Raw genomic sequence first — 27,770 nt, 5'->3', positions numbered from 1 at the left:
AGCATAAAAATCGAGGAGCCCAGAATATGAGTTCAGTTCTAATCAACGCAGGTGTGGGTTTCGGGTCGGAGACACCAAACCATCGTACAAGAGGTCCGGCAAAAACTCACGCTGCCCAAGACCACAGCCACAGACTCTTACACAAAGTAGACGCAGGCTGGTCTGTAGGCGCCGGATGATGACGTACTCGCTAGGCCAGATGGTGATTGGCTTCTGAAGAGGGGCGTCGGCCGCCAATGCGCTACGGAGCCTTGGCCTAAGTCCTCGCGAGATCTGGGGCCTTCGGAGCGGTATGGCCGCGGATCCGGGCCGAGTTGGCCCTCAGCTCCCGGATCTGGCTCTCTGGCCTGAAACATGGCCCGGGGTCCTGGCCCGCTAACCCAGCCTCGCCCCGAGACGGTCGCCATGCCCAAGAGAGGGAAGCGACTCAAGTTCCGGGCCCAAGACGCCTGCTCCGGGCGAGGTGGGCGAGGGGGCGGGGGCGTTGAAAGGCTTGGGGCTGGAGGCCGGGAGGGGGCTGGAGAGCGCAGAGGCGTGTGCTCGCCGGCCTGCGAAAGGAGGGCGGCTGGGGCTGGGGGCTTGGAGTGAGCAGGAGTTCTTGGTGGGGAGGAAGCTGAAGAGAGAAAGCCTTTTCCTTTGAGGATTGCTGCTGTGTTTCAGTGACCGTGGCGGATTATGCCAACTCGGATCCGGCCGTCGTGAGGTCTGGACGGGTCAAGAAAGCGGTCGCCAATGCTGTTCAGCAGGAAGGTAGGCTTCCGATGAGTCTTTTCAAGCTCGGACAGTGAAGACAGAACTAAGTGTTTTATTTTCCTGGGATTCTGCCTCTGTTTTTCTTGCAGTCCTTTGGGTATCTTCCCATAAGGATGTTTGCTCTCCTCGATGGTTACTTACAGATTTAGGGGAGGGGAAGGATTAGCCAAGAGCAGTAGCAGTTTCTGTAACAGGAATATTTTACTAAAAATATTTCCGTTAAAAAAATTTTGCATACTCTTCTGTAGTTTCCACTGCTTTCTTCCTGGTTATTAATCTTTTTCCTGTAGTTCATATATATGCTCCACTTAACTCTGCAGTTTGCTTCTTTGTGTAATAACCTTGAAGTATTCATTTTCTTTTCCCATGCTTTTCTTACTTCCAGGCTCACGGGTCCTTGAGACTTGTGTTTTTCATTGTATGTAATGTCTCCAGACCGGGGATAGGCTTAAATTGGATTCAGTTCCTCTCAAACATTGATCCTAAGAATTTATGCAAATGAGAATAGCATTCACCTTTTGTTTTTACCCTGCAGGTTTTATAATGGAAGAATAATTCATTCCCTTTTTCTTCAGGTCTGAAGCAGTTTCTGCAATTTTGGAGTCATTACCCATTACTTCCCAATTTATTTAAAATACTTTTTTTTTTTTTTTTTAAGATTTTCAGCTTTCTTTAGAAGATTCTCAACACTGCTTTTGCATTTTTCCCCCCCTCTCTTTTTCTTTTTCCTTTTCCTTTTCTTCCTAAGCTCTGCTAAGTACTTGCCATCTCATTCTCCTCTTATTTTCTTCTAGTAAAATCTCTTTGTGGCTTGGAAGCCTCCCAGGTTCCTGCAGTGGAAGCTCTTTCTGGAGCTGGTGAGCCCTGTGACATCATTGACAGCAGTGATGAGATTGATGCCCACGAGGAAAGCATCCATGAGAGAGCTGTCTCCAGAAAAAAGAAAAGCAAGAGGCACAAAGGTACAGGGCTTGTTCTCTTTTAGAGCACTAGTCCTAAATGTGGTGATAATTTTAAGCCATCACTTTCTCAGTAGCACAAGAGGTGATACCAGCAAAGAACCAGTTTGGATCTTAGTAGTGGAATAAGACTTTAATATACCAGGGCCTTCTACTTATGTCTACATTTGAGAGGAAGGGAGACTGATAACAGTCAGTAGATTTCTGGAGTTATGAACTTGATTATAGTAGTGGTTAGAGTAGCCATTCATTGAGAATATGTCATTATCAGGTAAAACCCATGTAGCAACATGAAAACAAAAAGCTTTTGCATTTCTGTATTTCTGAATGTGTAAGGTGGCAGAGTTGTTGCAAAACTGCTTTCCCAAATATATGGATTGTATATAATCAGTTTCATTTCAGCTAAAATTAGATATTATAATGGACTTTGAAGTGCTCTGCAATTATTAATGCCTACTTTATGTGTAGTAGGTACTACAGGGAAGAGAGAAGTATGTGATATTTATGTCTTAGTGGTAATAAAACTGACACAAATGAAACAAGGGAAAATAAACTAACAGTATATAATGTGCCGACCCATCATTCACTGGTTTGTTCTAGACTTAATGAATCAGACTCTCTTGGGACAGAGCCCAGGATACCTATTCTTTTTTTTAATTTATTTATTATTTTATATTTTGTGGGGGGACGTAATTAGGTCTATTTATTTATTTTCAGGGGAGGTACTAAGGATTGAACCCAGGACCTCATGCATGCTAAGCATGCGCTCTACCACTTGAGCTATACCCTCCCCTCCAGAATACCTCTTCTTAAAATTAAAGTGGTTCTGATGATCAGCTTAGAGTTAGGGGGAAGCTAATGTAATAAATGATATGTGTATTTTTGGTTTCAGATCTACCAGAACTTTCACCTCTACTTGAGAATCAGATAACAGACTTTTGCATTCATTAAACTATATTGAAATAATCAATAAATTAATGAACTTACCGTATTTGCAATTATACCAATTATTGTCAATGATACCCCTCTTTTCCAGAACCCCCAAATTCATAAGTATTTCTCACATTTCTTTGTTCCTTAATTTCTTGCTTGAAATCACCATTCAATTAGAGATTTCCCTTGATTTTCCTTTTGATTTTTGATACATTTCACAGAAGAGCTTATGGACTTTTTAAACCTCTTTATTGAGATAAAATTCACCCCTTTAAAGTGTACCATGCACTGGTTTTAGTATGTTCATAGAGTTGTATAGCCATCAACATGATCTAAGTTTAGAACATTTCTATCCTCCCAAACCTGTTAGCATCATTCTTCATTCTCTCTCAACACCCTCCCACCCACCCTCGCCCTAGGCAACCACTGATCTAATTTCTGTCTCTGTAGATTTGTGTATCTGGTCATCTCGTATAAATGAAATCATATATTTGTGGTCTTTTGTGTCTGTCTCCCTTGACTTGACATAATGTTTTCAGGGTTTATCCATATTGTAGCATATATCAGTACTTCATTCCTTTTTATTGCTTTTTATTTGGCTACTGTGAACACTCATGGACAAGTTTTTGTGTGGACATGTATTTTCATTTCTGTTGAGTAGGAGTAGTATTGCTGGATCACATAGTAACTATGTTTAACTTCTGGAGGAATTGCCAAACTTTTTTATGAAGTTGATGTTTCATATTCCCGTTGGCAATGAATGAGAATTCCAGTTTCTCCACATCTTATCAACACTTGTTACTCTCTAACTTTTTAAACTGTAACTATCCTAGTGATATGAAGTGGTATCTCATGGTTTTGATTTGCATGCTAATGATGTTGAGCATCTTTTATGTGCTTTTTGGCCATTTGTGTATCTTCCTTGGGGAAATGTCTATTCAAATCTTTTGCCCATTTTTAAATTAGGTTATCTTTTTATTACTGAGTTGTAAAATTCTTATGTATTCAGGAGATCAGTCACGTACCAGATATATGATTGTGGTTTATAGACTCCTAGCTATAGTTCATCTTTTACTTCCTTGCTCTACTTTACCCCCGTTAGGTTCCTTCATTCTCACCTGACTGGCCTTTTTTTTCCCCCCTCTTTTTTCTTTTAGCTTTTTAAAAATGAAACATAAACAAAAGAAGAGAGAACAGTATAATGAATCCCACGTGGCTATTACATAGCTTCAACAGTTATCAACTCATGGCTGTTTTTGTTTCAGCCACTACTTCCCTGCCCTCTCCCCCAAAACACACACACACCACACACACACTTGATTATTTTGAAATAATTTCCAGATATCCTATTAATATCTGTAAATACTTTGGTAGTTATTGCCAACAGATAAATGCTCTTAAAAATTATCATGTCTAAAAAAGTAAACAGTAATTTCTTAATATCATCAAAATCTTGTTAGACTTGTCTCCTTAATGCCCTCGCCTGTGTTTTATTTTTCTGAATATCCAGGCTTCATGTTAGCTGTTTATTTCATTTGGAATACTTTTCCTCTTAACCTGTGCCTGTCAGAATTTTTTATGTCCTTCATAGCCTGTCTCCGTGAAACTTTACTGATTCCATTTCCTACGTTTTGAAATTTCTTAATAATTATGTGTAAAACTTTGATTGTTTTTGTAATTCCTGAATTCTGTCCCTGAAGACAGAAGAATTTTAATAGCCCTCTGCTTTGTAAAGGTCCTTAAGGGTCTCAGTGGGGGAAATTCTGTTGTTTGCCTTCTCTTTCAGAGAGTGACTTAATGGGGAGAAGGGGCCACAAGTAGTAGACTGAGCCTTAAAAGGTTACTGGAGATTTCAAGAAAGTGCAGGAACCAGAAAAGAGGTGGTTGTTTTAGAAGCATTGGTTTCTGTTATGAAAACCTAAAGTGAGAACCTGATTGAGTCACTGAGCGGCAGGAAGCAGCTAGAAAAACAGAGGCAGCTTCCAGGAGGTGGTTATAGGGTCTCTTTCCCAGGAAACAAAGAAGGCTGGGATTTGATGAGTTCTATGACTAAATCTCATTGCAAGATTAGGGTTAGCCCAGATTCAGTTATCTTTATGGAGTATACATTTTTATTTGAACCTGACCTGGATAGTGGACCTCAGGGTCAAGAGAATTAACACTGATGAGGTCTGGAGATTTCCTCATCACATCTTAAGATCAGTTTTGTTTTTTAAATGACTGAACTGAAGAAAACGTTTGGTGGATGGAGACTGCAAGTGGAACCAAGGGCAGAATGTATAGTGCAAAGTGGGGAAATCTGGGTCCTGTTTACCCTGACTGCATGCAAGCTTCTGTTTTCTTACAGTAAAATGGGCACAGTGATATTTTCCTTATTTCCGTTGAAGAATTATTAGAATTGAATGATATAATGTATGCAAAGGTACTTTGAAAACTTCAAAATATTATGTAAATAATTATTCAATAAAGGCTTTAAGAACAAGACCTCTTCCCTTGGGCAACAGGAAACAGAAGTTTCCAGCAGGTAGAAGAAGCAGGAAACGATGGGTGTGAGAGACTTCCTTGGACCCATTTAAACCATTTTCTTAGCTGTGCCAGCCCTGGGAGAATTGTAATGATTGGGGATCTTTATATATATGTATAATAGAAGGTCAAAGGTTACTGTTCTTGTTTTTCTGTTTCAGAAGACCTGGATGGGGCTGGAGGAGAAGAGTACCCCATGGATATTTGGCTGTTGCTGGCTTCCTATATCCGTCCCGAGGACATTGTGAATTTTTCTCTGATTTGTAAGAATGCCTGGACTGTCACTTGCACTGCTGCCTTTTGGACCAGGTTGTACCGAAGGTGCGACTACAGAGAGCTCCCTGTGCTATCTGTGTAGCTGGTTGCATTGCTGTTTGTGACTTGGAGCTACTCCCTGGATGGTGACCTCTTTTCACTTTGTCTGCTCCATGCCTGGGCATGAACCTGACTTTGGACTCCTTGAGCCCCTCTTTAATTTAAAATTGATTATTAATTCATCCAGGTAACTGTCTTCTCTATGGTTGTCCCCTTGCCCCCATCCAGTATCCTTACTTTCAACAAAAAGTAAGGTCTCAAAAAGAACTGTTTTTTTAACTTTTCTTCAAAGGTTTATCTCTGCTAGAGTTTTCAAATCTATAGGTGCCCATCTATTTATCTTTCCAACTGCATTAGTTCTAAGATTGGCTAGTCACCTTGAAGTATCATATAGTGTTTGTATCTTTGCTGCCCTGGCACAGTTGTAGTGGTAAGAGGGGTGAATGAGGTGATTAGTAAGAGGGCTAACTTTTGATGCTGGGTGCAGAGGGATCGTGAAGATTGTACACCATCAGTAAGGATGTGGTGGAAGGGGACATTGAGGTGGTAGGGAGCAGAGAACGTACTGAGATATGTGACAGGAGAACCTGGTAGCTCTTCCCCAGTGCAGGTTCTTTTTGAGCAACTGAAGTATGTTGTACTGGCACCAAGTCAGACTTGCCCTTTTTCAGAGTGAAATAGTGAGGATTTAAAATTTTTAAAAGAATAAAGAAGCACAGGATTCAGAGTATATGTGAATTGGATTTTGCATAGCAAAGAAGCAGCAGTAGCGAGAAGTTAAGGAGATGGTGCTTTGTGTGTGTGTGCGGGCACTGGGAGAGACTAACTACTGGCCAGTGGAATTGTACAGTAACGTGTGTGTGGAGCCCGGGAATCCCAGGAGACTGGCCGAGAGCAGGAGAGACGGGTCACTTACTGGGAGGAGTAATGTGTCATGTTTCAGGCACTACACGCTGGATGCCTCCCTGCCTTTGCGCCTGCGACCAGAGTCAATGGAGAAGCTGCGCTGTCTCCGGGCGTGTGTGATCCGATCTCTGTACCATATGTATGAGCCATTTGCTGCTCGCATCTCCAAGAATCCAGCCATTCCAGAAAGCACTCCTAGCACATTAAAGAATTCTAAAGTAAGTGGGGAATGAGTGTCGGGGTTCAACAAGTGGACTCTCGGATGCTGGGCCTGTTAGCACAGCTTGTCTCCAGCTTCCCTGACGGAGCGTGCTAGGGCTGTGGGTACCGGGCTGCCCGGGCACTAATGTAGACCCTCTGGGCTCGGGGTATCACTTCTCCGACACGTTCCTGCTGTGCTGGGCTGGCTTATGTTGTCTTTACCTTAAAGCATTCTTGTGCTTTGAGCATATTCCTTGTCTCTTTGTTTTAATTTATTTTGATGCATTGTACATTGGACCACTTTAGATGGTTTTGATGGCTTGGGCTAGGAAGAGCACAACTCAAAGGTAGAAGTAAACTGTAATTCTTAAAAGGTGCTTTAAATCATAAGATATAACACGAACAGCTTACTAATTTTCTCTTTCTAATATGGCCTTGACATCTGGGGTTTCCCTTTTTTGTTGACCTTCTTGAAAGATTCTGGTGTAGACGTCTTCAGCATTTGCTAAGTGCACACTACTGCCAGGCTCTGGGTAGGTGTTTTCTGAGACTAAAGGTGCTCCCGCTCACAGACTTGAGCACTATGAAATTCGTCCTATGTTGTAGGCCTTTTTCTTTTCTCTCTTCTCTCTCTCTGTTTTTTTGGTGGGAGGAGGTAATTAGGTTTATTTATTTATTCTTAGAGGAGGTACTGGGGATTGAACCCGGAACCTTAAGCGTGTTAAGCAGGCGCTCTACCACTTGAGCTCTACCCGCCCACATAGGCTATTTCCTACATCTTGGGATTTCTCTAATAGCTGCACGCATACGCTGTATTCAAGTCTCTGGCCTTCCTTTGATTTGGAAGTAGGTCTGTGAGCCTTTGGTCCGTTCTCTCCTTTTTTCCCACCACAATGAAATACGTAGTGAGCACACCTTTGCCCAGCTTAGCTGGGAGAGCAGGTGTGATTGTTTAGGCAAGTTGATGTCTCAGCCTTTTTCTCATTCAGCTAATACTGTTGTCTAAATTTTGAGTCTTTTGAGTTTGTAATTTTTATGACTTGGTTCCTGCCCGGAGTCTGGTGTTCCATAACACTTCTTGTTCTATTCTGTTCTGTTTTGATGGTTTGGATGTTACATAATGATTCTTTTCCCCTAGTTCAGCCCTAGTGTGGTAATATTCTGCCTGATACACATTGAGTTAAAAGGGTACAGTTGAGTTCAAGATCATTGTGGTTCCCCCAAGGGTTGCAGACTGAGGTGTCAGGGCTATTGGCTGAGCCCAATTTAATATCACATTAGCTGATGGATTTAGGGCAGGTGTAGAATGCTGCGTGAGTAGAATTTCATCCCTTCTTGTAAAATGAGTGGACGGTGTATCATCTCACATTTGTAGTTTTCCTCTCCCAGAAACCTTTGATTGTATTGGGCTAACTGTGGTGAGGTGGGGGTCATCCCAGAGCTAACCCTGCCAGGTGTGAAGCCACTGCTGGGAGCAGAGCAGCGTTGGGCAAACTCCTCATGCTTGACACGTCCTAGCGGCTCCAGTGCACAATGCAGGTGCTACTGCCTAAATCTAAAACCCCTACGTCTTCACGTTCTTATAATGGAATATTAAGTTTCTCAGTGGACTATAAAAAGTCAAGGTGGTGATAACTGAGGTCTTAATCCAGGTGGTTAAGCCTTGGCCACCTGACTGCTGCTTTTGTGCCTGTTGTTGGAGGTCTTCTGAGGATGGGGGACCTGCAGTGGCAGGTGTCCCATGCATGGCCTTGCTAGTCTAACCACAACCGCATGGCACTGTGCCAGCATGCCTAAAGGAAGCTGTCCCATGTTCCCGGACTCTGCCTTTTCGTATTTGATTCTCCCTCTCTCTCTTTTCAGTAGCATAGCTTGTGTGGGACACTGGAGCCGCTGTGTTGGCAGCAGAAGTGTTTGCCCCTTAAAGCCAAGCCCATTATTTTTGATGGACAGCAGGACGTACAGGGCATGTCTGGAGGGCAGGACAGCTGGCACGGCGGACGACCCACCCCTTGTCCCCTGGGAGGTACTTAACTTCTTGTGTTAACCCTAGCTGTAGCCTGGCTTTCCTTGAGGGGCTTCCTGTAGGCCGAATTCAGCTCAGCTCTGTAGTTCCCATACTGGCTGTCTGCTCCCAGGAGATCCTGGGTGGTCTGCTCCTGTTACAGAGCTGGCTGTCTCTGCCTGCCTTATGGCTTTGTTGTCATCTTGTCTGGTGGCCACTGGCTGCCCTTATATTTTAATAGAGGCATCAGAGAATATGCCCCAGTCTCTAGAGACCATGTTTCCGTCCTTAACGATGAGAACAATAGGGGTTGACTTATTGGTACCTCTTCTCTTTACTGAATAGCCCTGGGGCTGTTCGCCAGTGTCAGATTGCGGGGTGGGGGTGTCTTTATTTGTGCGAAAGTAAAATCTCAGCATTGGGACCATGGCTGACTTTAGAGCAATCAAACAGAAAGCTTTTTGCTGACTTTTAAAAAAATCTTATTTTGACTTTTTCTCTCTTTTCTGTCTTTTATTTATTTATTTATTTATGTTTATTTTATTATTATTCTTTTTTTGCAGTGCTTACTTTTCTGGTGCAGAAAGATTGTTGGAAACAGACAGGAACCAATGTGGGAATTCAACTTCAAGTTCAAAAAACAGGTATCTGGTTTTATCATCTCTGTTTTTCAGGTAGTATCTTGTTCTGATGTTGCTAGACATAAAATTGCCTCATTAAAGTCAGATAATACACATCAAAACTTATAATAATGCCATAAAAGAAAAGAAAGAAGGAACTATTTTAATACGAAAGGGACACAAAGATTTAATGGAGTAAACCTTGTGTGGATCCTGGATCAAGGAATAATGAGCTATAGAAGGCGTTTTTCATACAATTAAAGAATTCTGAATGTGCTGTGAATGTTAGATGACATAAAATTATTGTTAATTTTCTTAGGTGTGATAATGTTATTAAGGTTATATATGTGTCTTTATTCATGTTAAATAAAGGTGGAATGCCAGTGTTACTTTCAAATGGCTTTGCCTCTCTCACCCCCAAAGTTCATGTGATTTATTTTATGTATGTGTATGTGTATATATATGTATGTGTATATTATATATATATATATAAATATAAAATGAGAGATGGGGAGAGAAAGCAAATATGGCAAAAGCGTCGTGGAGAATATAGAGGAGTTTACTGCACAGTTTTTTAACTTTTCTGTTTATTTGAAAACTTTAAAAGTGGGGAAAAGGGAGGGGAAAAGAGGAAAAATTGTTATAACAATGTACTGAGGTTATTTGCCTAAAACCTTTTTTGTTGTTCAAAGCAAATGTACTTGGAAACAACAGTAATTCACATGGTTTTATATCTGAGGCGATTTGCAGAAGCCATAGGGAGAGGGACTGCCAGGAGTCTGTTTATAAGAAAAGTAGAAAAGATTCCACCTCTGTGTCTGCCTTTTGCTTGGCGTGTGCCTGGGATCTCGGCCACGGGGAGGACCTGTTCTGCTTGTCTTTGCTTCTTGTCCCAAGCAGCCTCATTTCTTCAGTCTGTGCCCCTGTTTAGTATCTCATCAAGATGACACATTACAAATAAAATTAGTTAGCCCTCACTTGATGACAAGTGTGTTCCAGGTAAGTTTGTAAGGAAAGTAAATCATATTTTTCCATTGATTTTTCAGAAACACGGTTCCAGGGGGAAATTTTGGCTCTGATCATTTACTTTTAGCAAGATGTCCCCAGTCCGTGATATCCATCAGGTGTTGGTAGAAAGTCCAGCACAGCACTTCTCTGGGAGGGGCCAAGTCTCGGCAGTGCCTATTAACTAGGACCCGAATGAGCGTGGGAAGGTGATGCTCAGATTTCCCTCCAGCTCTGGTTCTTGTGACTCGTGTTTCATGGGGCCTGGAATTGGATGGCCACGTCTGTGGAAGATGTGCTTTAGATCCTGACAAGTTGTAAGGACTTTGTGATCTCTCAAACATTGGAGAGCCTCTGATAGAGTTACAAGTTTTCATTTCTTATCAGATGGTGGGAAACACCATCTAAATGAAGCATGCACCCATTGCCACCTTTCTTACCCAAATGTGTTTCCCCTTCTTTTCAGAGGACAGGTTTTCCTTGATCTGTATAGAATCTGAAATGTATATAAAGAGAGAAGAAATGAAAAACTGGATCTCAGTAGCTATCGTTAAGGCCTAGTTTCATTTTATTGGTGGAGTCTCAGAGCCATACACACTTCCTCGAAGCCATTACAGTAATTCTCAATTCTCTCCAGTCCCCTAGATTAAAGAGCAAGTGTGTGGGAGGACTGCAGCCTCCCGTTCAGTACGAAGATGTTCACACCAACCCGGACCAGGACTGCTGCCTGCTGCAGGTCACCACGCTCAATTTCATCTTTATCCCAATTGTCATGGGGATGATATTCACCCTGGTAAGTGGAGACGGGATGTCACCCTCCGCTCTTTCATAGACTCTCACTGTGCCTAGGATTCAAAAGAAATTTGTCAACTTAACCATTGAGGAAGAAATCTTCGAAGAATAATTTTAAACAAAATCTGAAAGCAGACTTGTATATTAGGAACAGGTAGATTTGGGGAGAAGTTAATTATGTCTATGAAAATGTTCTACCTCTGTTTCCTTCTCTGTAGTGAAAGGAATGTTTTTGCATCTCCTGTGTAGTGCTCATTACTGTTTGAGAAACGTTATCCCATTAAGGTTAATAGTGAAGTGGATACATGAACACTGTATGTCAGAACCCTAGACATACACGTGGTATCATAAATGGAATATTAAAATGTAGGGTGACCAGCTCTGTCCTTTGTGTGATGCTGTGACATTCAAGGCTTAGCTAAGAATTAGATTAGTAAACAAACAAATATGCCTCTGGCATACTTTCCAAGTTTTTAACAATTTTCACTGTATTGGCAACTGGAGAGTTTATGTGATTTATCCTTTCTATATTTTTAGGCTTATGTTCAGAGATATGCTTTCCCCCCCACCTTTATTTTTTTAAGAGTAAAATAAATAATGCATGTGAAGAATTTAAATAATGCATAAATACATTGAGAAAGTAAAGGTGACTTAGACTTCCACTCTCATATAATTGCAGTTAACTTTTGGGGAGCTGTTCTTTAATATATCTGCTAATATATACATGTATACACTCACTCTCTTACATAATTTTGTATAATTGAGATTATGTCATATCTTTTTTTTTTTTGTAGGCACCTCTCATTAAGCCACACTAATGAGTTAAACTCCATATACTTCATGCTCATACAATTCTATATAGGTCTACATATACATAAACATATTTAGAGATTTTGTGGTTTAATTTACAAAAAATATGTGATCAGATGTGTTTCATCCATCTTGCTTGACTTGCTCAACAAATCCATCAAAATCCCTTCATCTCTTAACAGCTCTAAACCAATTTTTTAAAATTGTCATTGATAGTCATCTATGTGCATGTATCCTAATTTATTCAGACATGTGAGAGGCTTTTTTTTTTTTCAGCACAGTTTAACTATATGAAGCTAAGAAAAACTTATTAGAATCACCCTTAATTTTTAATTTCTTTTCAAAGGTGCTGGTAGTGTAACTTAGAGATTATCTTGTGGCCCGGTCTGTCTGTCAGTGTTGTGTAGGCTGTCTCATTTCAGAGTGAACCACAGGAGGACAAAGTTGTTTAATTCAGGTACTGAATTTACTTCTCCCTCCCAGTTTACCATCAACGTGAGCACGGACATGCGGCATCACCGAGTGAGACTCGTGTTCCAGGATTCTCCGGTCCACGCTGGTCGGAAACTGCGCAGTGAGCAGGGCGTGCAAGTCATCCTGGACCCGGTGCACAGCGTTCGACTCTTTGACTGGTGGCATCCTCAGTATCCGTTCTCCCTGAGAGCATAGGTGCTGCTTCCTGTCACCAGGGGCAGCCCTGAGCTGGGCCAGTCCAGTTGTAATCAGATTCCAGTTTGGAAGGGGTGGCTAGATTGTATATCTGGTCAGTAATGCACGTGCTCCTCAGGTGTCTGGGGCTCCTGTTAGGGAAAGAAGGATGGAATCAAGAGGAAGAACACTATGGTTTATACACATATTTTAATGTACGATTTTGCATTTGAAAGGAGAGGCCTGCCCGACTTCCTGTGTTTAACCCCGTTTGGTGCTACTGCGTTTGTTGCTCTTTATTCTTTTCTCCCAGCAAACATGGGTGATCCTGCCCTAGGGAAAAAGTAGACTTCCGTCTCCAAACAAGGAAATTTCAGCATTTCCTTATGGATCAGAGGAACCTTAGAGGCCTAAAATTATTGTTACTGTTATTTCAGTTTAGCCACTCCTCAAATTCAAGTGAATATTTTCTCTTCTCCCTTTACCCTTCTCCAGAAATAAAGCAGGTGACAGGGTTTTCAGACTCTTACAATATTGACTTGTGTATCTGTCTTCAAAAATTTTTTGGATATTTGTCACATATTCTTTTGCCAGTTTGGGATTTTAGGTATGTTTTTTGCATGAAGCTGATAGTAATGATGATGATGATTGTGTGCCTTCGGTACTATGCTAGGAACTTCCCATACTATCTCTGGTTCTCACAGTCCTACAAGGTAGGTGATACTACTCCCATTCTTTGGTTGAGAAAACTGAATCAGTGACTTACCCAAGACCGTAATATCCAATAAATGGCAGAGCCGGGATTCTGACCCAGGTCTTTTTGCTGCGTCACAATTAAAAAGGTCAGTCTCATTATTCTCATGGTAGATGGTGGCAAAAGGGGGTAGGCAGAGTGTATGTAGATGAAAAGGTAAAAGGGTGAGTAAAATTAATTTCGGTATACCTTATCCCTAATCAGCCTGTAACACGTATAAGATTGATGAATCTTTTAAATGCGTTTCTAAGTAAAATATAAAACAAACCAAGAAAGTTATTGCAGGAAGAATGGTGGTATTTTCCTTGAATTGTTAGAAAGACATTTCTTATGCTGAAGGTCATTTAAAAAAATGCATTTCTGTGTTGAAACCAGTCTCCTGCACTATAAGAATTTAGTGACTTTGCCCTGCCCTGCCTTGCCCCGAGTGTTGCCTGCCATCCTGTGTGCCTGTGGGAGCCTGGCCTTTCATCCCTGCAGAAAATGCTAATGTCCTGTTGATAAGAGGACTTGTTGTAGCTGGTGTGCTCTGAGAAGAGGATCGTGTTTGTTTTGTTCCTGCTAAGGAGATAACCTCGCTGCCTGTCTGGCCCTCCCTCCCACAAACTAGCTAGGGAGCTGAATATTAGCTAGATCTTGCCATGAGGTGGGCATTAAGATGATATTCTTTAAACATGAAAGTCTCATGGGGGCAGTTATTATCATGAGCCAAACTGCTAAATCAGTGTGTCATTTTTTCCTTATCATTCTGCCGACCCCAAGAGGATTCTTAGGAAGCATCTGCCTAATACTGCTGACTTCTAACTTTACGCCACACTGAGGGTGCTGCTAAGGCTGGTCACACAGAAAGTGAGCCTGGGTCACTTCAGTATTTAAATGATATAAACAAAAACCTCAAGGACAATAAGCACCTTACAAATGTCTACAATCAAAAGTTGCCTCTTTGAGGCAGGAGGTGAGAAACACACAGTCCCTAGTTCCCTGAACTAAAGATGCCATGGAGCAGAAGGGAGTTGTCCTGGTGGGTTGTGTGTCCTCCATTTAGGAGTTACTTTTAAAAGGGGAGTGAAATAAATTCGGCTTCATAATTGTGTTCTGATTGAACTTCCTAGTTTTTCTATCGAACTCCACAGTATGATGATTGATACAATATTAGATATTATAGCTTCAGCTGATCTCTTAGTATAATATTGATAAACACTTGGTAAAGTATGTCATCAAAGATTATCGTGGCTTCAGCCTTCCCTCTGCACTTTCTGAGTTGCCTTTTCTAGGATGATTCCCGTTTTATTAGTGAAAGGCTATGAAGTATCTCAGGGATTTCCTTTTGATGAAAACCCCAAACCAAATGGAGAAGAGTTGGAACTCTCTGGACTGCTTTTGTAAAAACTGCCTTGTAATTTTCACTTCCTTAAATGTATACTTTGATTTTGCTTTGAGGGTCAAACAAAATATTTAGCTTCATTCCTTACCTCTCAGATAAATCAGAATTACTAAGATTTTCCTGCCTTCTACCAAAGCTACAAGGAAACTGAGCCAAATGGTGAATATACTGGGGGAAAGATAAAATAATAGTTATGTGGCATGATCTCAACCACAACGCTTATTGCTGATATAGAACATGTGTGCATATCTCTAAGTATACATTGTCTGTGTATAAAAACCCTTCACACTTCTAGCAGTTATTACTGGGGATTGTAAAGGATTGAGTAGGCACTGTGATGAAACTTCACAAACCAGATGGGAGGATGCATTAATAGCCACAGGGGATAGGGTAAGGAGCAATTCAGGAAGATGGAGAGATTTAACTAAAATTTGTCAGGAATTTTGGCATTAAGAGTGTTCATACTATGTATAATAAGACAAACGTTTCAGTTTGTAGTAACAGTGTTAACACAGCCAAATGCTTGATTCAGGCAAGTGACACAATTTGCTGAAGTACACGCTATGGGAATGTTACCTGGATTTCAAGTTTCTCCACTTAAAAAAATGCGTGCAACCAAAAGAAAAGTAGTAAGTGGGCGCAGGAGTGTGAAAGGTGACAGCCCATTGGCAACAATAACGCCAGTACTGAGGCCGATTTAGGGAGCAGGTGGTTAGAGACAAAAGGGGTTCAAAGGGACGTGTGCTGAGCCTCACGGGACGGGAGGCAGGGCACCCCTGGGCTCTGCCACTTCACTGGCGTTGGGTAAAACCCCAGCGCTGCTCCTCATACGGGCCTCTCCAGGCTGAACCAAGATGGCGCGCCTCATCAACGCGGCTCCCGTGTCACGTGCGAGGGGCGTGGGCGCGGCCTCGAGGGAGCCGGCCAGGCCCCGCCCCCGGGGTGGGGCCAAGGATGGTCCGCAGCAGGAGGGGGTGGGGCCCCGAGGCGGGGCGCTTAGGCGCTGGGGGAGGCTGCGGCTACCTCCGCGCCTGCTCTGCTTCTTGAGACGCGCCCCGCGACCCCGGTCGGGGGTGGCCTCCTGCTCCGAGCTGGGCTCCCCGGCCTTCTACGATTGCCCGCAGGTGAGCTCCAGAGCCCGGGTTGAGGGAAGGATGCCCCTCTTTCCCACCTTCAGCTCCCCTCACAGTTTGCGGAGGGCGGGGCGCGGGGGAGAGGGTCTCAGTCTAGCGCTTTTGGGGAAACAGCATCTTTTTACTCCAATGTGTCCTTTCCCGTAGGCATCGATACTGCCCCCTCTGCCGCCCCTCACCAGCATTTGCAGCGCACTGTGCCCTTGTGGGTGAGAGTGGCCGGGGTGAGGGGCGGGGGGAATGCCCGATTTGCGGGGAGGGCGTGGAGTTCGTCCTCAGCTCCGATGCTGGGAGGGGGCCTGAGTTGGCAAGTCTCCTGGTGGGAACCGGATGGACTGCGCCCCTAGTTCCCCTCCAGGAGAGTCAGAAAAGAAGTGCCTGGGCCAGCTCCGCTCCTTGGGCACAAGAGGTGCTGAGGTCTTCGCGCTCCCCGGGGGTCTTAACCCTTCCCGCGTTGCTCACATCACCCGGTCTTAAAATCGCTAGCTCTCCATTCCGCGAACTGCCAGTCTCAGGCTGTGCCACAGATGCCCCGATCTCCGCAGTGCCAGGGCGGTGGAGTGGAAGGAGCGGCCGATCTGTTGAGAGTGGGGGTAAAGGTGGGCGCAACCGGAAAGGAGGGCTGGGATCGAGATTCCCGAAGTGGGAGGAGGGGAGTGAGGAGTTGATTTTCGACCACGCAGTAGGGATGTTTTCCAATACAGTTTGGTGGTGGGGAGGGAGAGAGAGGTCTGGTTGGAGGACTTGGAAAGGTGGTGTGGCTGTTATTTTTGTTTGTTTTGAGAAGGAGGGATTGAGGACAAGGTGCCGTTAAGTGCTAATGTCACCTTTGAGGAGAGGTACGCTGTAAAGGGACAGGGGAATTGGCTGCTGTTCTTTAAGGAGGAGGCTCTGCTTAGCCTGGAGATTCCCTCCTGGTGGGAGTGTAAGGGGCCCCTCCAGTGGCCAGGTTTCAGGCTCTTCTGTCAGTCTTTCCAGCTGGAACTGGTACCTGGTACTTTGTTCACATCCAGCAAACATTTATTGGGCACCTACTATGTGCCAGACATCATGCTAGGTGGTAAGTGTTCTGAAGGCAACTTAGGGCCACGGAGCACCTGAAAAATGCACACAGTAGGCCCTCTGTTAACAGCTCCCCGCCACCTGCCTCAATTTTGTTACATTGCTGTTGGATTAGAAAAAGACATGGCCACTTGCTCTCAAACAGCTGTCTGCACTGGTTCCAGCCCACCCACCCCCTACCACTGTTAATTAGACAGGCAGTCCCAAGGGAAGCTGCCTTCAGAAAAGGAACAGCTTGAATGACTTCCTTTGGCTATTTGCTAGGACTTTGTCCTGAGGCCTGAGGAGTTTGCCTGGGATAAGTGGTATCTCAGAATATTGAGATGATGAGTGGCACAATGATTATCGGGGGCCAAGGATGCACTAGACACCCCGCACCATGGAGCCGCCATCTCTGGAAGATAGGAAAGTGAGGGGAGAGGGGATGTGGAAGGAAATCTCATCCAGTGGTATCTGGGCATGTCATGGTGGTATCCAGCGGCTACTGAGCATATCATGATGCCAGAACCGTGGCATGTATGAGGTCTGGCAGCTGGGTGGTAGAGAGAGATTGGAGGGGCAGGGCAGGGCAGGCAGCCAGGCTCCTGGGTCTCCTCTCTGCGTTAGTGGCTGAAATCTTAGCGTTGGAAAGAGTTGTCAAGGATTGCCTGTAGGTCCTGGCAGAGTCTCTGAGGATAGCAGGGGAGAGGAGACCAGGGGAAAGGAGGAGAAAGCTGCATGGTAGTGAGGCGGGGGTGAAGGCTCAGCAGGGCCAGGGAGCTGGGAGCCAACAGAGCTTTAGGATACTGAGGGAGACAGCGAGGTCTTTTTATGCCAGGATACCCTCCTGTGGGATTTAGGCCCTTGGATGGGTTGCTGTAGAAACCCATGGTATGCTTTCTGAGCAGTCTGGAGTTGTGTGTGGTGTGCGCGCTGGAGAGGAGGAGGTGGTATGGAGTAGGGGGCACTAAGGGAGTGAAGGCTGCCTCAGAGTCTAGGTCCCAGGTAGGGAACTGGGAGAAATGGAGGGGAGGGAGTGGGCTCAGAGGGAGAGGCATGTGTGTGTGTTGCAGCCACATGAAGTTACCATATGTCCCCTCTCTGGTCTGCTAGCTCACTGAGCTATAATTAGCTCTGGAGGGCAGAGGGTGCTGGCTTCCAGGAGGGTGGCACTTGGGATGGACAACGGAGTGAAAAGTACTCAGAGGGATGCTGGCGCTGGGTCGACTCTGAGAGGGGCTGCTTCTAGGGGACCCTCAGCCTTCACTGAACTGGGAGGGACCTTTGGTAACTGAGAACGTCATGGGGAAATAGCACTGGGGGAAGGGGCTCTGAGCCAGGATGGTATGAGACTCGAGGCCGGGCAGAGCCTGAGGACTCCCCTCTCATCTCCTGGCCTCTGGCTTACCAGTCACACAAAAAGCATGATCACCGCCCAGCTCATTCCTCTGCTTTCAGAGAGCTTAGGAGCTGCACCCCACCACCACCTCCCTCAAATATCTTCTCTTCCCCCAGGTCAAGTCAGTTCTAGCCCAGAGCAGCTTCTTGCCTGTCGGTCAGGGGCTGAAAGACCTTGGCTGGGGCTGTTTCATTCTGAAAGAGCTGGAGGAGAAACTGCCACCGGTTAATTTAATTGGTCACACTCCAGTTGGTGCCCGGCACTGAACCCCGGGCTGGGCCAGGGACTGAGTATTTGGTCACGTGCCGCTCTGTTACTGCTCTCAGATGATTACTTGTATATCTTCTGTTTTCTCAAGTAGACTGTGAACTTCTTAAGGGTTGAGGTCATACTTGCCTTTTGTATCCCTAACAATTCTTAGCTCAGTAAGTAATCTATTAGAGAATAGGAAATCTACTCATAGTAATTGTTGAATTAAATTGAAGAGGTCTGTCTGTCTTTGCATTCCCTGGGTTCAGTGAAGCAGGGCCTCCTTGCAACTAGAAATATTTGAACAGAAGCAGTGGATCCTCTGGGGACTCAATACAGTGGTGTTCTATCAGTGAGGGGCATTAGATTCTGTAGGCGGTAAAGTAAAAATCCCCAAATCTATGAAGCATGGTATGTGGGTTTAGGTTTATAATTCTGAATAATAATAGTAACATACAGATAAAGTATACATTATATAGTAATTATAAAAATACATAATGTATACAGTGATTTAAAGGAGTGCAGTGTACTTTTGTAGTTAAGTGTCAGAGGAAATAGTTGGTTTGCATTTGGAGGCCTCTGTTGCTCACTTTGCCCAGCCAGTGGAGTTGAATTCTCACAAATTAAATGCATGTCTGATGTGACTTCGTGGCCACTGTCTTCAGGTAGATAACTGTCATTTTACTTATTATTGTATTATTTAATTGTTTTATTTTGGTGGGAGGGAGGTAATTAGGCTTGTTTATTTTTAGAGGAGGTACTGGGGATTGAACCCATGACCTTGCGCATGCTAAGCATACGCTCTACCACTTGAGCTATACCCTCCACCAGGACAACTGTCATTTTAAAGGAGAGATAGGTTTCCATTCAATTTAAGAAAAAACTCCCTTAGGACAATGAGGGCTTCCTCATTCAGTAGTGAGCTCCTTGTTCCTGAAGGTGATCAAGTAAAGACTGAGTGCTCAGGGATGCTGTGGAAGGAGCTCCCACCCAGGGTGGGAGGTTGGCCTTCAGGACCTCAGAGAACCTTTCAAGTAGGAATCTGCATTTCCCGGTGGGGGTAGTGGGGAGCAGGGGTGCTGGATAGTAGACATTCTCAACAACTACCACAGAAGAGGGCTTTCCTGTGTTTGGCTTAGAGGGGAGCTGCCAAGAGGAGGGCCTGGGAAGTGGGGCCAGGCTGGGAGCTTGGCCTGGGCCGTCCCATGGGAGGTGTGGTATGGGTTTAGGCTGTGACCACTGCCATCTCTAATGCACATGGAGCCCCGGGCTTGGGAGACCCTGCAGTGCGGCCCTGGTGGGTGGTGATGAGTAGAAGGATGTGTTGGGCCCGGTTCCTTGACCTCAACTCGCACCAGACCAGTTGTGGAGTACCCCGAACTTTTGGCCCTTGTTTGGGGCAAATCACCTGGAACAGGTGGAATTTCCATTCGTTCATTATCATCCCCATCCTTCCCTCCTTTCCCTCTCACACATTCTCACAGAATTTCAGGACCACACGTGCGCTCACGCTCTTTCATGACCAGCAGTGTGCTTTCATGATCCCGCATGCAGGCAGAGTTCTCACAGCACCCAAGTGCTCTTGTGAACGTAGGTGATTTCATGACTGCCCATGTGCCAGTGCCTGTGTAACCACGTGTGCTCACTCTCATGGCTGCACAGACACACATGCATTCTCAGGACCACAGTCATAGCACTGTGAGCCCTGACATACACTCGGAACCACACGCATCCCCATGCAGTCTCGCTGTTATCCATACCCACGCACACTCAGGCCCCCGTTATCGTGAGTATACTCTGACGCACACACACTTTCATGATTACACATCCACACCACGAGTTCTCATGCCTGTCCACTTACACATTCTGTTGCATGAATACACCCCCCTGACATATTCTCTCTCTCTCACAACCGCACATACCTCTACGCGCATTTGTGACCATGTACACGTGCAGACTTTTCATGGTGCCTGCATTTCTCTGGGCAGCTCTGTGCGCTCTGGACCTTTCACACCCCAGCACCTGACGGCACCCCTCCATGGTGTTCCTGATTCCTCTCGAGCACTTCTGTTTTCTGCTGCCTAATAGCTCCCTAGTCTGATGGGCTGATCTACTGGTGCAGAAACTTCTGAGCAACTTTTTTTTTCGACACCAGAGGACCCACATTGCTTCCACACAGACCTCTAGTTGGGAAGATTTTTAGTCTCTAAATACACCACACTTACTACTTTGTTTCTTCTTGTGCAAGCATTACTGGAGGACATATGGAAGTGTTTATCAGTGGCTCTGATCAGCGGAGGATGGCTAGGGTTACTGTACTCATGATGTCAGTTTGGCCAAAGCCATGTGCCCTGTTCAGTGGTGCAGTCTTTAGCTTTTGTAAGTAAATGATGTCTCTTAGACATTTAGAACGTGGGAAATAGCTGGTGGGTCTCCAGTGTCACCTGCGTGGCCCTCCCAGGTGTTTGTTTCGCTCTGTCGCATTGATGTGCTGCCCCTCTAGAGAACATGGGTTTATTTTTGCAGAGGCCTCTGTAGACAATGCCTACTGGGGATCTTCTAACTGCTTTTTAGCCTGGAAACCCTTTTATACAAATGAAATCTTAATCAGATGTCCAGTAAGGTTGACAGATTTGAAGTTGGTGAGATGAAAGAAAGGAAAGAGCCTTCAGAGCCCTTTGCACTGTCTCACCTCTTTGACCTTTTTAGGTCCCAGGCTGCCACTCAAGGTGCTGCGTCTTGAAGCCCAGTTTGCAGGTCCCTGCCTTAACCCAAAGGGGTAGTTGTGATGGCTGTAACTTTGGTTATTTTAGAAGAGGAAGTATTTGGAGGGGGTGCACAGAGACTCGCAATCTTCCTGTCCCCACTAGCCTTTGACATCGGTCCTCCTGGGTGGTGAGGATGAGAGACCGTATGGCCAGGTCCTGGGGCAGCTGCGATTTATACCTGTGTCCTGGTGTGGCTGGTAACCGTGCTTGCATTCCATGCCATCTTGGTTTGGACGGTAAGTTGTATGCTCACCCAAATGATAGGTCATGTCTTGGCAAGAGGTGGCTCATAAAACTCCTGGGGAGCAGCTGCAGAGATCAGAGATGGAATCCACAGATACGGGCCCGGAGGAGCCTGTCAGGTGGGCATCCGTCTTCCAGCATCTGCCTGAATGTGCCGACGTTCGAAAGTTGAGCATCTGAGCTGGCAGTCGGTGCCAACCTGTGCTCGGGTAGCATTTTATGCTTCTCAGAACAGTTACATGTCTCTTGCCTCCTTTGACCCTCATGACAAACCATGAGGTCACTGGAGTGGGTGTTGTGTCTTATGACCTTCGTTTTCCAGATTTGAGAACTTGAAGCCCAGAGAGACAGTCTTGCCACTGGTCTTTTAGGGGCCCAGACAACTGGGTACTTTTAAAGGAATCTGTGGCCAGCAGTAAAGGTTTTCCATTTTCTTATTGCACCTGGAGTGGGCCCAGCCTTGAGGTCCTTCAGGAGCCTGGGGTGCTCAGAGTTAACACGTACTGTGTTCGCTGGACACTCATGTCAGCACTTTGCATGTGTTGACTCTAGCCATCCTCACATCAGCTGTCTGAGGTGAGTATTATCATTATCCCCATTTCACAGATGAGGAACTGAGGCTCAGAGAGTTTAGGTGTCTTTCCAGAGTCACATGCATGGTCAGTGGAGGAGCCAGCATTCAGTCCCATCAAGCTGCTCCAGAGTCTGCCTTTCAAGGCAGGAGTGGTCCCTGTCTGGCTGTCAGGATGCTTTCAGTTGTCCAAGGGCAAGACAAATGAGCTTATTCCCAGGCCTCGAGTCAGTTTTGTTTTCTTCCTATTTTAGAGATCTGCTTCTATAAAGTCAGTCAGAGATGGACTTCCCTAAAGTCTGTCACACGTAGCCATTCAGCTCCTTGTATGTTGGGACCCTGCTAAGTGCTGGAGCATCCAAAGATGATTAGCATTTCGTTCTTACCCTGGAGTCTTCAGATGAGATGCTGGGTCACAAACAGAGGGAAAGGTTGTGCTGGGTCAGTGGAAGTGTCAGTCTCACCTGTGGGGGAATCAGGAAAGGCTCCATCAAGGAAGTGGCGTTTAAGATGAGCTTAGAAGGGTGACCAGAAGTTCCTTAGACTAACACGGAAAGAGACTGAGGCAGTCCAGGTGAGCTGCTAGAAACTCTGAGCAGTAAATGGGTGGACCCCGGGAGCGTGACAGTGAGCGAGGCTAGGGAGCACGCTGTGGGGGGGACCACCTGGGCTTTAGGAGGAGGGCATGAGTGAGGGCAAAGCTTCCTGGGGTGTTGAGCTGGACAGGGAGAGGAACGAGGGAGGAGGAGAGGCTTCTGGGTTCGAGGGAGAGAGAGGTGGGGAGCTAGACTTCATCCCACTAGGAAGATGGTACTTGAAAGCCCCACAAGGTGAGAGGAGCTGAGGGCTCAGGGGAATGTGTTTCTGTCATTCCTGTGGCAGTGGGAGTGTGGTGTGGTGTGGGGGACCCAGCAAGTCTCCTTACAATTCAGTGTGGAGCTGGCTAGAGGGAGGAGGGGAGAGATCTGAGCAGGTGATGGATGAGGTCTTGGAGATGGATCACTTCCCATGGGTAAGTGGGTGCCTCGTGACCACGATGCCTGCTGTGCAGGGGCCTTCCCCAGGCTAGAGCAGAATCGGTCCAGGAGGGCCGAGGTGCGCGACCCCGGACTGCCATCACCCTGGATGAGGGCGAGAAGTGTTGGGGCCCAAGTGCCTTGGCTCCTTGGAAGAAAATGATGCCTGAAGGAGACGTGTCCACTCCCTCTTCCTCCATCCCCTGCCCCTCTCTGGACTCAGACTGACTGGAATTCCTTACTCTTGATCTTGCTAGCTGTGTAGACTTGGTTACATGACTCTGAGTCCCGATTCTCAAGTCTGTGAAATGGGGAGAAGGATTGTGTCTTCCTTGCCCAGGAATTGTGAGGATGAGAGGAAGTTAACATGTCGACTGGCAGCCCAGTGTCTGGCACGTGGTAAATGCTGAACGAATCATAGCTGCTGTTAAAACTGTTACTGTTTTCCTAGGTGACCACCTGCCTCCCCACCCCCTCAGCCCTTCACCCTCCCTCCAGTTGAGTGGGTGTCTGAGCCTCCTCCTCTGTCTCTTTACCCTGAAGGGCCTCTCGCCGTGGGGCTCCCTCTTTGCCTGGCTTGTGGCCCACACAGCCCTTTGGCCTCCGGGAGCCGGCAGCTTTGCCCTGGCTGAGCTCTGTCACCGTGGTGGGGCCTGCCATCTGGTGGGGCAGTGGGGAGCCAGCCTGTGTGTGTGTGGCCGGCCAGAGCATGAGACCCAAGTGCCCATCCCTCTTGTTTGTTAGGACAAGTTGGAGGTGCCTTTTGCGAAGCCCGAGGCCTCAGAGTCTGCCTCTTCTGTGTTTATAAGCCAGAGGCCTGGTTTGCATCCGACCCTTCCCTCCACACACCCACACTCGCACCAGCTCCCTCCGGAGCCCTCTTGTGTTGTTCACAGCCTGCCCACACTCCTCCCCAGCAGGGCCCCTGGCAAGTGTATGCTTTGGGGCTGGTAGCTTTCGCCTCTGAATCCAGACCTGTGAGTGTCACTTAGGAATTGTGCAGGAGTTGAAGAGGCTTCTGTTAGGCTGAGATGGTAATTGCGCTATTTAAAGACGGTCGGGGAGCCAGGAGGAGCCAGACACCCGACATGGTTGTCCTCAGGCTCCCTTCTGCTCACTGTGCTTGTGCAGGCGGCAGGGCCAGGGGCACGAGGTCCCAGACAGTCATCTCAGGGGCGTCTGCGTGGCGTCTCCCTCTGGGCTCACCTTGTCTGCACGTTTTATGTGATGCCATTTCTCCAGGGAAAAGTGGATTGGCTACCTGGCCCCTGGTTTGCAGGGAGTCTGGGAAAGGGCTGGCACCGAAGCCAGTTTCTCAGTTGCCAGAATGACCGGGAGGATTTGGGGAGGCCAAGTTGGACCAAATAGGCAGCACATCACCGTGGGTAGCCTGAGGTCCCAACCCCTTTCCCGCAAGGAGCCGTTAAAACCCCACCCAGAGGCCCACCTTTGCCCACTACTGAGGTAATTCATACTCCCCTACAGTCGTGGGGCACTTTCTGCTTTTCCAAGCTGTGTTTACTCACGATCTCATCCTTCTGAGGTGGGCTCAACAAGGGTCGTGGGTTCTGTCTTAAAGCAGAGGCTTCAGTAGGTCATGACAAGCCCGAGGTCACCCAGCTGGTCGGAAGTCCCAGCTCTGGGCTCCCTCTTCTGCTGCACTGCCTGGAGGTGGGCTGGACTGGGTCCGTGAGCTCCTGAGCACACTCTATCCTTCTCCCAAGGACAGCCTCTGCCACAGGGGGCCCCTTCCCCAGAAGGGCCTTCTCTTCTGCTTTCTCATTTCTTCTTGGGGATGGGGGCATGGGAAGGGATGAGGGCCTGGCTGTTGATAACTTGGAGAGGTGTGGTGGGGCCAGTGAGGCCTTTCAGCCTCACAGGTTGGAACTTGTCAGGTGAAGGGGCCTGGGCACAGCTGGTGGGAGAATCAGAGGAATTGCTCATCAGTGAGATGGCAGCTGTGGCCAGACTGGGGTAGCAGCCCCTCCCATCTGCTCCCAGCTGCTCTGTGGGGCAGGGATGTTGGGGTAGGCAGGGTGCAGACCAGGGTGCTACTTTTCACCTCTTGGGACCCTGCCCTCCACAGTGGCTGTCCCGCTTGGGGCAAGGATCCCTGCGTCAGTTTTGTCCAGTCTCTGTGACCGGGGACATGTGTATATCCTAAGTCTCCTTGTCCCTGTGTCTGCCTGCGCACATGTGCGGGTGTGAGTGTGCGAGTGTGGGCATGTCCCCGTGCCGCCTGACCTGCTGGGCCCTCCTCTGGGAATGGCTGTGGCTGTGAGCTGGGGGCTCTCAGCCCGGTGCTCTAACTTTGATCCAGGCCCACCCCGCATTCCTCCCCAGCCTCACTCTGGCTGTCCCCCATTTCTGGGGGCGGGGGAATGAGGGGATGACAGGTGGCTTCAGGTAGAAGAGGCCTGACTCTTTTTTGGTTCCCCTGCTGAGTTCAGCCTGCCACAGGTGAGGGGCTGCCCGGGTGTGACTTCCCAACTCACGCTGGATCCAGATGCCACCTCGCCTCTCCCTGCCCCTCCCAATATGCTTGTGGCCCAGTCTGCCACCTGAGAGGTGGACAAGAAGCTGTCCCTGTGTCTCCCAAGTGGGGAGAGTGTGGGGAAGAAAGGGAAGCACCATTTATGGGGCATCTCCCGTGTGCCCGTCACTGTGCTGGGTGCCTCACCTCTCATTCTGATGCAACAGGGGTTCTGAAGACAGCTCCATCCGAAAACCGATTCAGGTGGTGGCTTCCAGCAGTGAGCAGGGAGGTTGGAAGCCGAGCCAATGGCAGGCAGAGAAATTCCCAGCTGTGTGCTGCCTTCCTCAGTTCGCCTTCCTTTGCTCTGACCACCAGGCTTCCCTGTTCCAGGCTCCCGGCGTTACTGCCAGGCTGTGCTCATGCTGCCCACCTTAGTGGGTGCCTTCTGGCAGTGCCAGCTCTGGTCAGTTACACGGAGGGAGAAGATTCCCCGCCACGAGCAGGGGACCCCCGTACGGCAGCTCTGCCCTAGGAGAGTGACTTCCCCACCCCCACGTCACCCCTGGGTTCCTTCACATCATTCGGTCCCTGCTCCAGCCCAGAGCTGGCAGGTCATGAATTCAGAATGGAAGGCGCTTTCTGCCCGGTTTCAGGGGTTGGGGGTGATTTGAGCCAGAGCCTTCCCCCTAAAGGATGTACAGAAAGCCCTGACTGCTCCTCTGCCAGTAGGAGCTACTCTGGCCTTGTTTCCTGTGACCCAAGTAGTCCGGCCTGCAAGGGACTCACGCCCACTAAGAGCCCCTTAACCCCGTCTGTGCTTGCCTTGGCCTGGATGTGGAGGAGAAGGCTATGAGGGAGGGGAAGGGTCGGAGACCCTATGTCCACTCCTCCCACTCTCCCAGCCCCAGGTCTCAGGAGGACTCTGGGCAGCCTCTGGCTGCTCCCTGGCTGCTTACTGAATCATTTCTATATTTGGCCAGCAAGCCACGTGGGTGGAGGAACCACTCCACTGCGGCTGCACCTCTGACAGCTGAGGGTGGGGGAAGCGGGAGGCAGAGGCTACAGCAGTGGGCATGTGCCTTTCTTGGGAGAACCAAGGAAGGCACCATCTCGAGTGAGTTAAGCCCGGAGAAGGGGTGTACGCCAACCCCCCCACCCCGTTCTGATCCAGGTCCCTGCCTCCTCTCCCCTCACCCACCTCCTGCTCATCTGGTCCTCACAGCACTCTCTTCTCCCACAGACCCCTGCCCTCCAGAAACAATGGTTGTCGCTGGACCCAGCTGGGACTCTGCCAGGCTCCAGTGCTCAGTCTAAGCGAAGGGCCCACTTCCAGCCCTGCTCTCCCTGCCTGTCATGGCCACACTCAGCTGCTGCCTGCTCGTCTGGGGACACAGGGCCCCCAGCCCCAGCCCCGAGAGGTTAAGCCAGGCCCTCCAGCTCCATTCCACAGGGGCGCTCTGGGCACCAGGCCCCTTTCAGACCAAGAGCAAACTGATGCCACGGGCGAAGCCCCTGCCCACCTGTTCCCTCATCTGGCACTGCCTGCTCTGAGACCCATGCGCTGGGTCCCCTTGGAGGTGCCAACCCTGTGAACCCCCCCCGTCCCCTGACTCTGAGAAGGCCCTGCCCACCCCCACCATGTGTGAAGTGATGCCCACAATCAACGAGGGGGACCCGCTGGGGCCTCCCCATGGCACCGATACTGACGCCAACTTTGAGCAGCTGATGGTAAACATGCTGGATGAGCGGGAGAAACTGCTGGAATCCCTTCGGGAGAGTCAAGAGACTTTGGCGGCGACACAGAGCCGGCTTCAGGATGCGCTGCATGAGCGGGACCAGCTCCAGCGCCACCTTAACTCTGCCCTCCCCCAGGTAAGGCCCGATGGTCCATACCTCCCCTTCCCTCACCCACCTGGCACCCTCTGGGCCCTCAGCTCTCTGCATCTGTTGGCATATCGACAAATGGGATTCGCAGAGAATTTCCTCTCCTTCACCTCGCTTCATGAAACCTTTCCTTGTTGTTCCCAAATGCCTCCACCTGGTACTGGCTTCACCTGGAGAAAAGGATGGACTTTGGTGTAGGGATATAATCCAGCCTTAGTGGCCAACCGCAGTGAGCCCACTGGGCCAGCAGGTGGCACCCGAGACTGGAAAGACATCTCCGCCCTGGCGGCTCCTCACTGGTGCCCTATTCTTGGACGTCGTGGGTGAGAAGCCACAGAGAGTGGAGCCGGGAGAAGACTCAGAGATAATCTAGTCCACCTCT

The 27,770-nt window shown here is 47.6% G+C and overlaps 2 protein-coding genes across 11 annotated transcripts in view; both read left to right on the top strand.

The window, feature by feature from the left end:
• Window positions 1–244: 244 nt before the first annotated feature.
• On the top strand, window positions 245–13,279 carry TMEM183A (transmembrane protein 183A). 5 transcript variants are annotated; one of them, XM_010983753.3, is made up of 8 exons: window positions 245–463; window positions 661–750; window positions 1,548–1,715; window positions 5,330–5,489; window positions 6,427–6,607; window positions 9,159–9,239; window positions 10,858–11,013; window positions 12,306–13,279. In XM_010983753.3, the coding sequence occupies exons 1-8, from the start codon at window positions 355–357 to the stop codon at window positions 12,489–12,491; spliced, it is 1,131 nt and encodes a 376-aa protein (XP_010982055.2). In that variant the 5' UTR covers window positions 245–354; the 3' UTR covers window positions 12,492–13,279. The 5 variants fall into 5 exon arrangements, with proteins under 5 accessions (XP_010982055.2, XP_031294712.1, XP_031294711.1 ...); XM_031438852.2 differs by having other exon boundaries at window positions 258–463; window positions 5,333–5,489; window positions 10,866–11,013; XM_031438851.2 differs by having other exon boundaries at window positions 259–463; window positions 10,866–11,013.
• Window positions 13,280–15,609: 2,330 nt separating this feature from the next.
• The window catches only part of PPFIA4 (PTPRF interacting protein alpha 4), a 48,640-nt gene continuing 36,479 nt past the window's right edge, over window positions 15,610–27,770 (top strand). For all 6 annotated transcript variants that reach the window (XM_064477057.1, XM_064477056.1, XM_064477055.1 and 3 more), the window contains exons 1-2: window positions 15,610–15,732; window positions 26,745–27,376. In XM_064477057.1, the coding sequence (XP_064333127.1) occupies window positions 27,143–27,376 (234 nt within the window). In that variant the 5' untranslated portion in view covers window positions 15,610–15,732; window positions 26,745–27,142. The remainder of the gene's footprint in view (window positions 15,733–26,744; window positions 27,377–27,770) is intronic.

The sequence above is a fragment of the Camelus dromedarius genome, chromosome 21, assembly GCF_036321535.1.
Source record: "Camelus dromedarius isolate mCamDro1 chromosome 21, mCamDro1.pat, whole genome shotgun sequence".
Taxonomy (NCBI): domain Eukaryota; kingdom Metazoa; phylum Chordata; class Mammalia; order Artiodactyla; family Camelidae; genus Camelus; species Camelus dromedarius.
The sequence above is the reverse complement of the archived record's forward strand: the minus strand, read 5'-3'. Positions and strand labels throughout refer to the sequence as shown.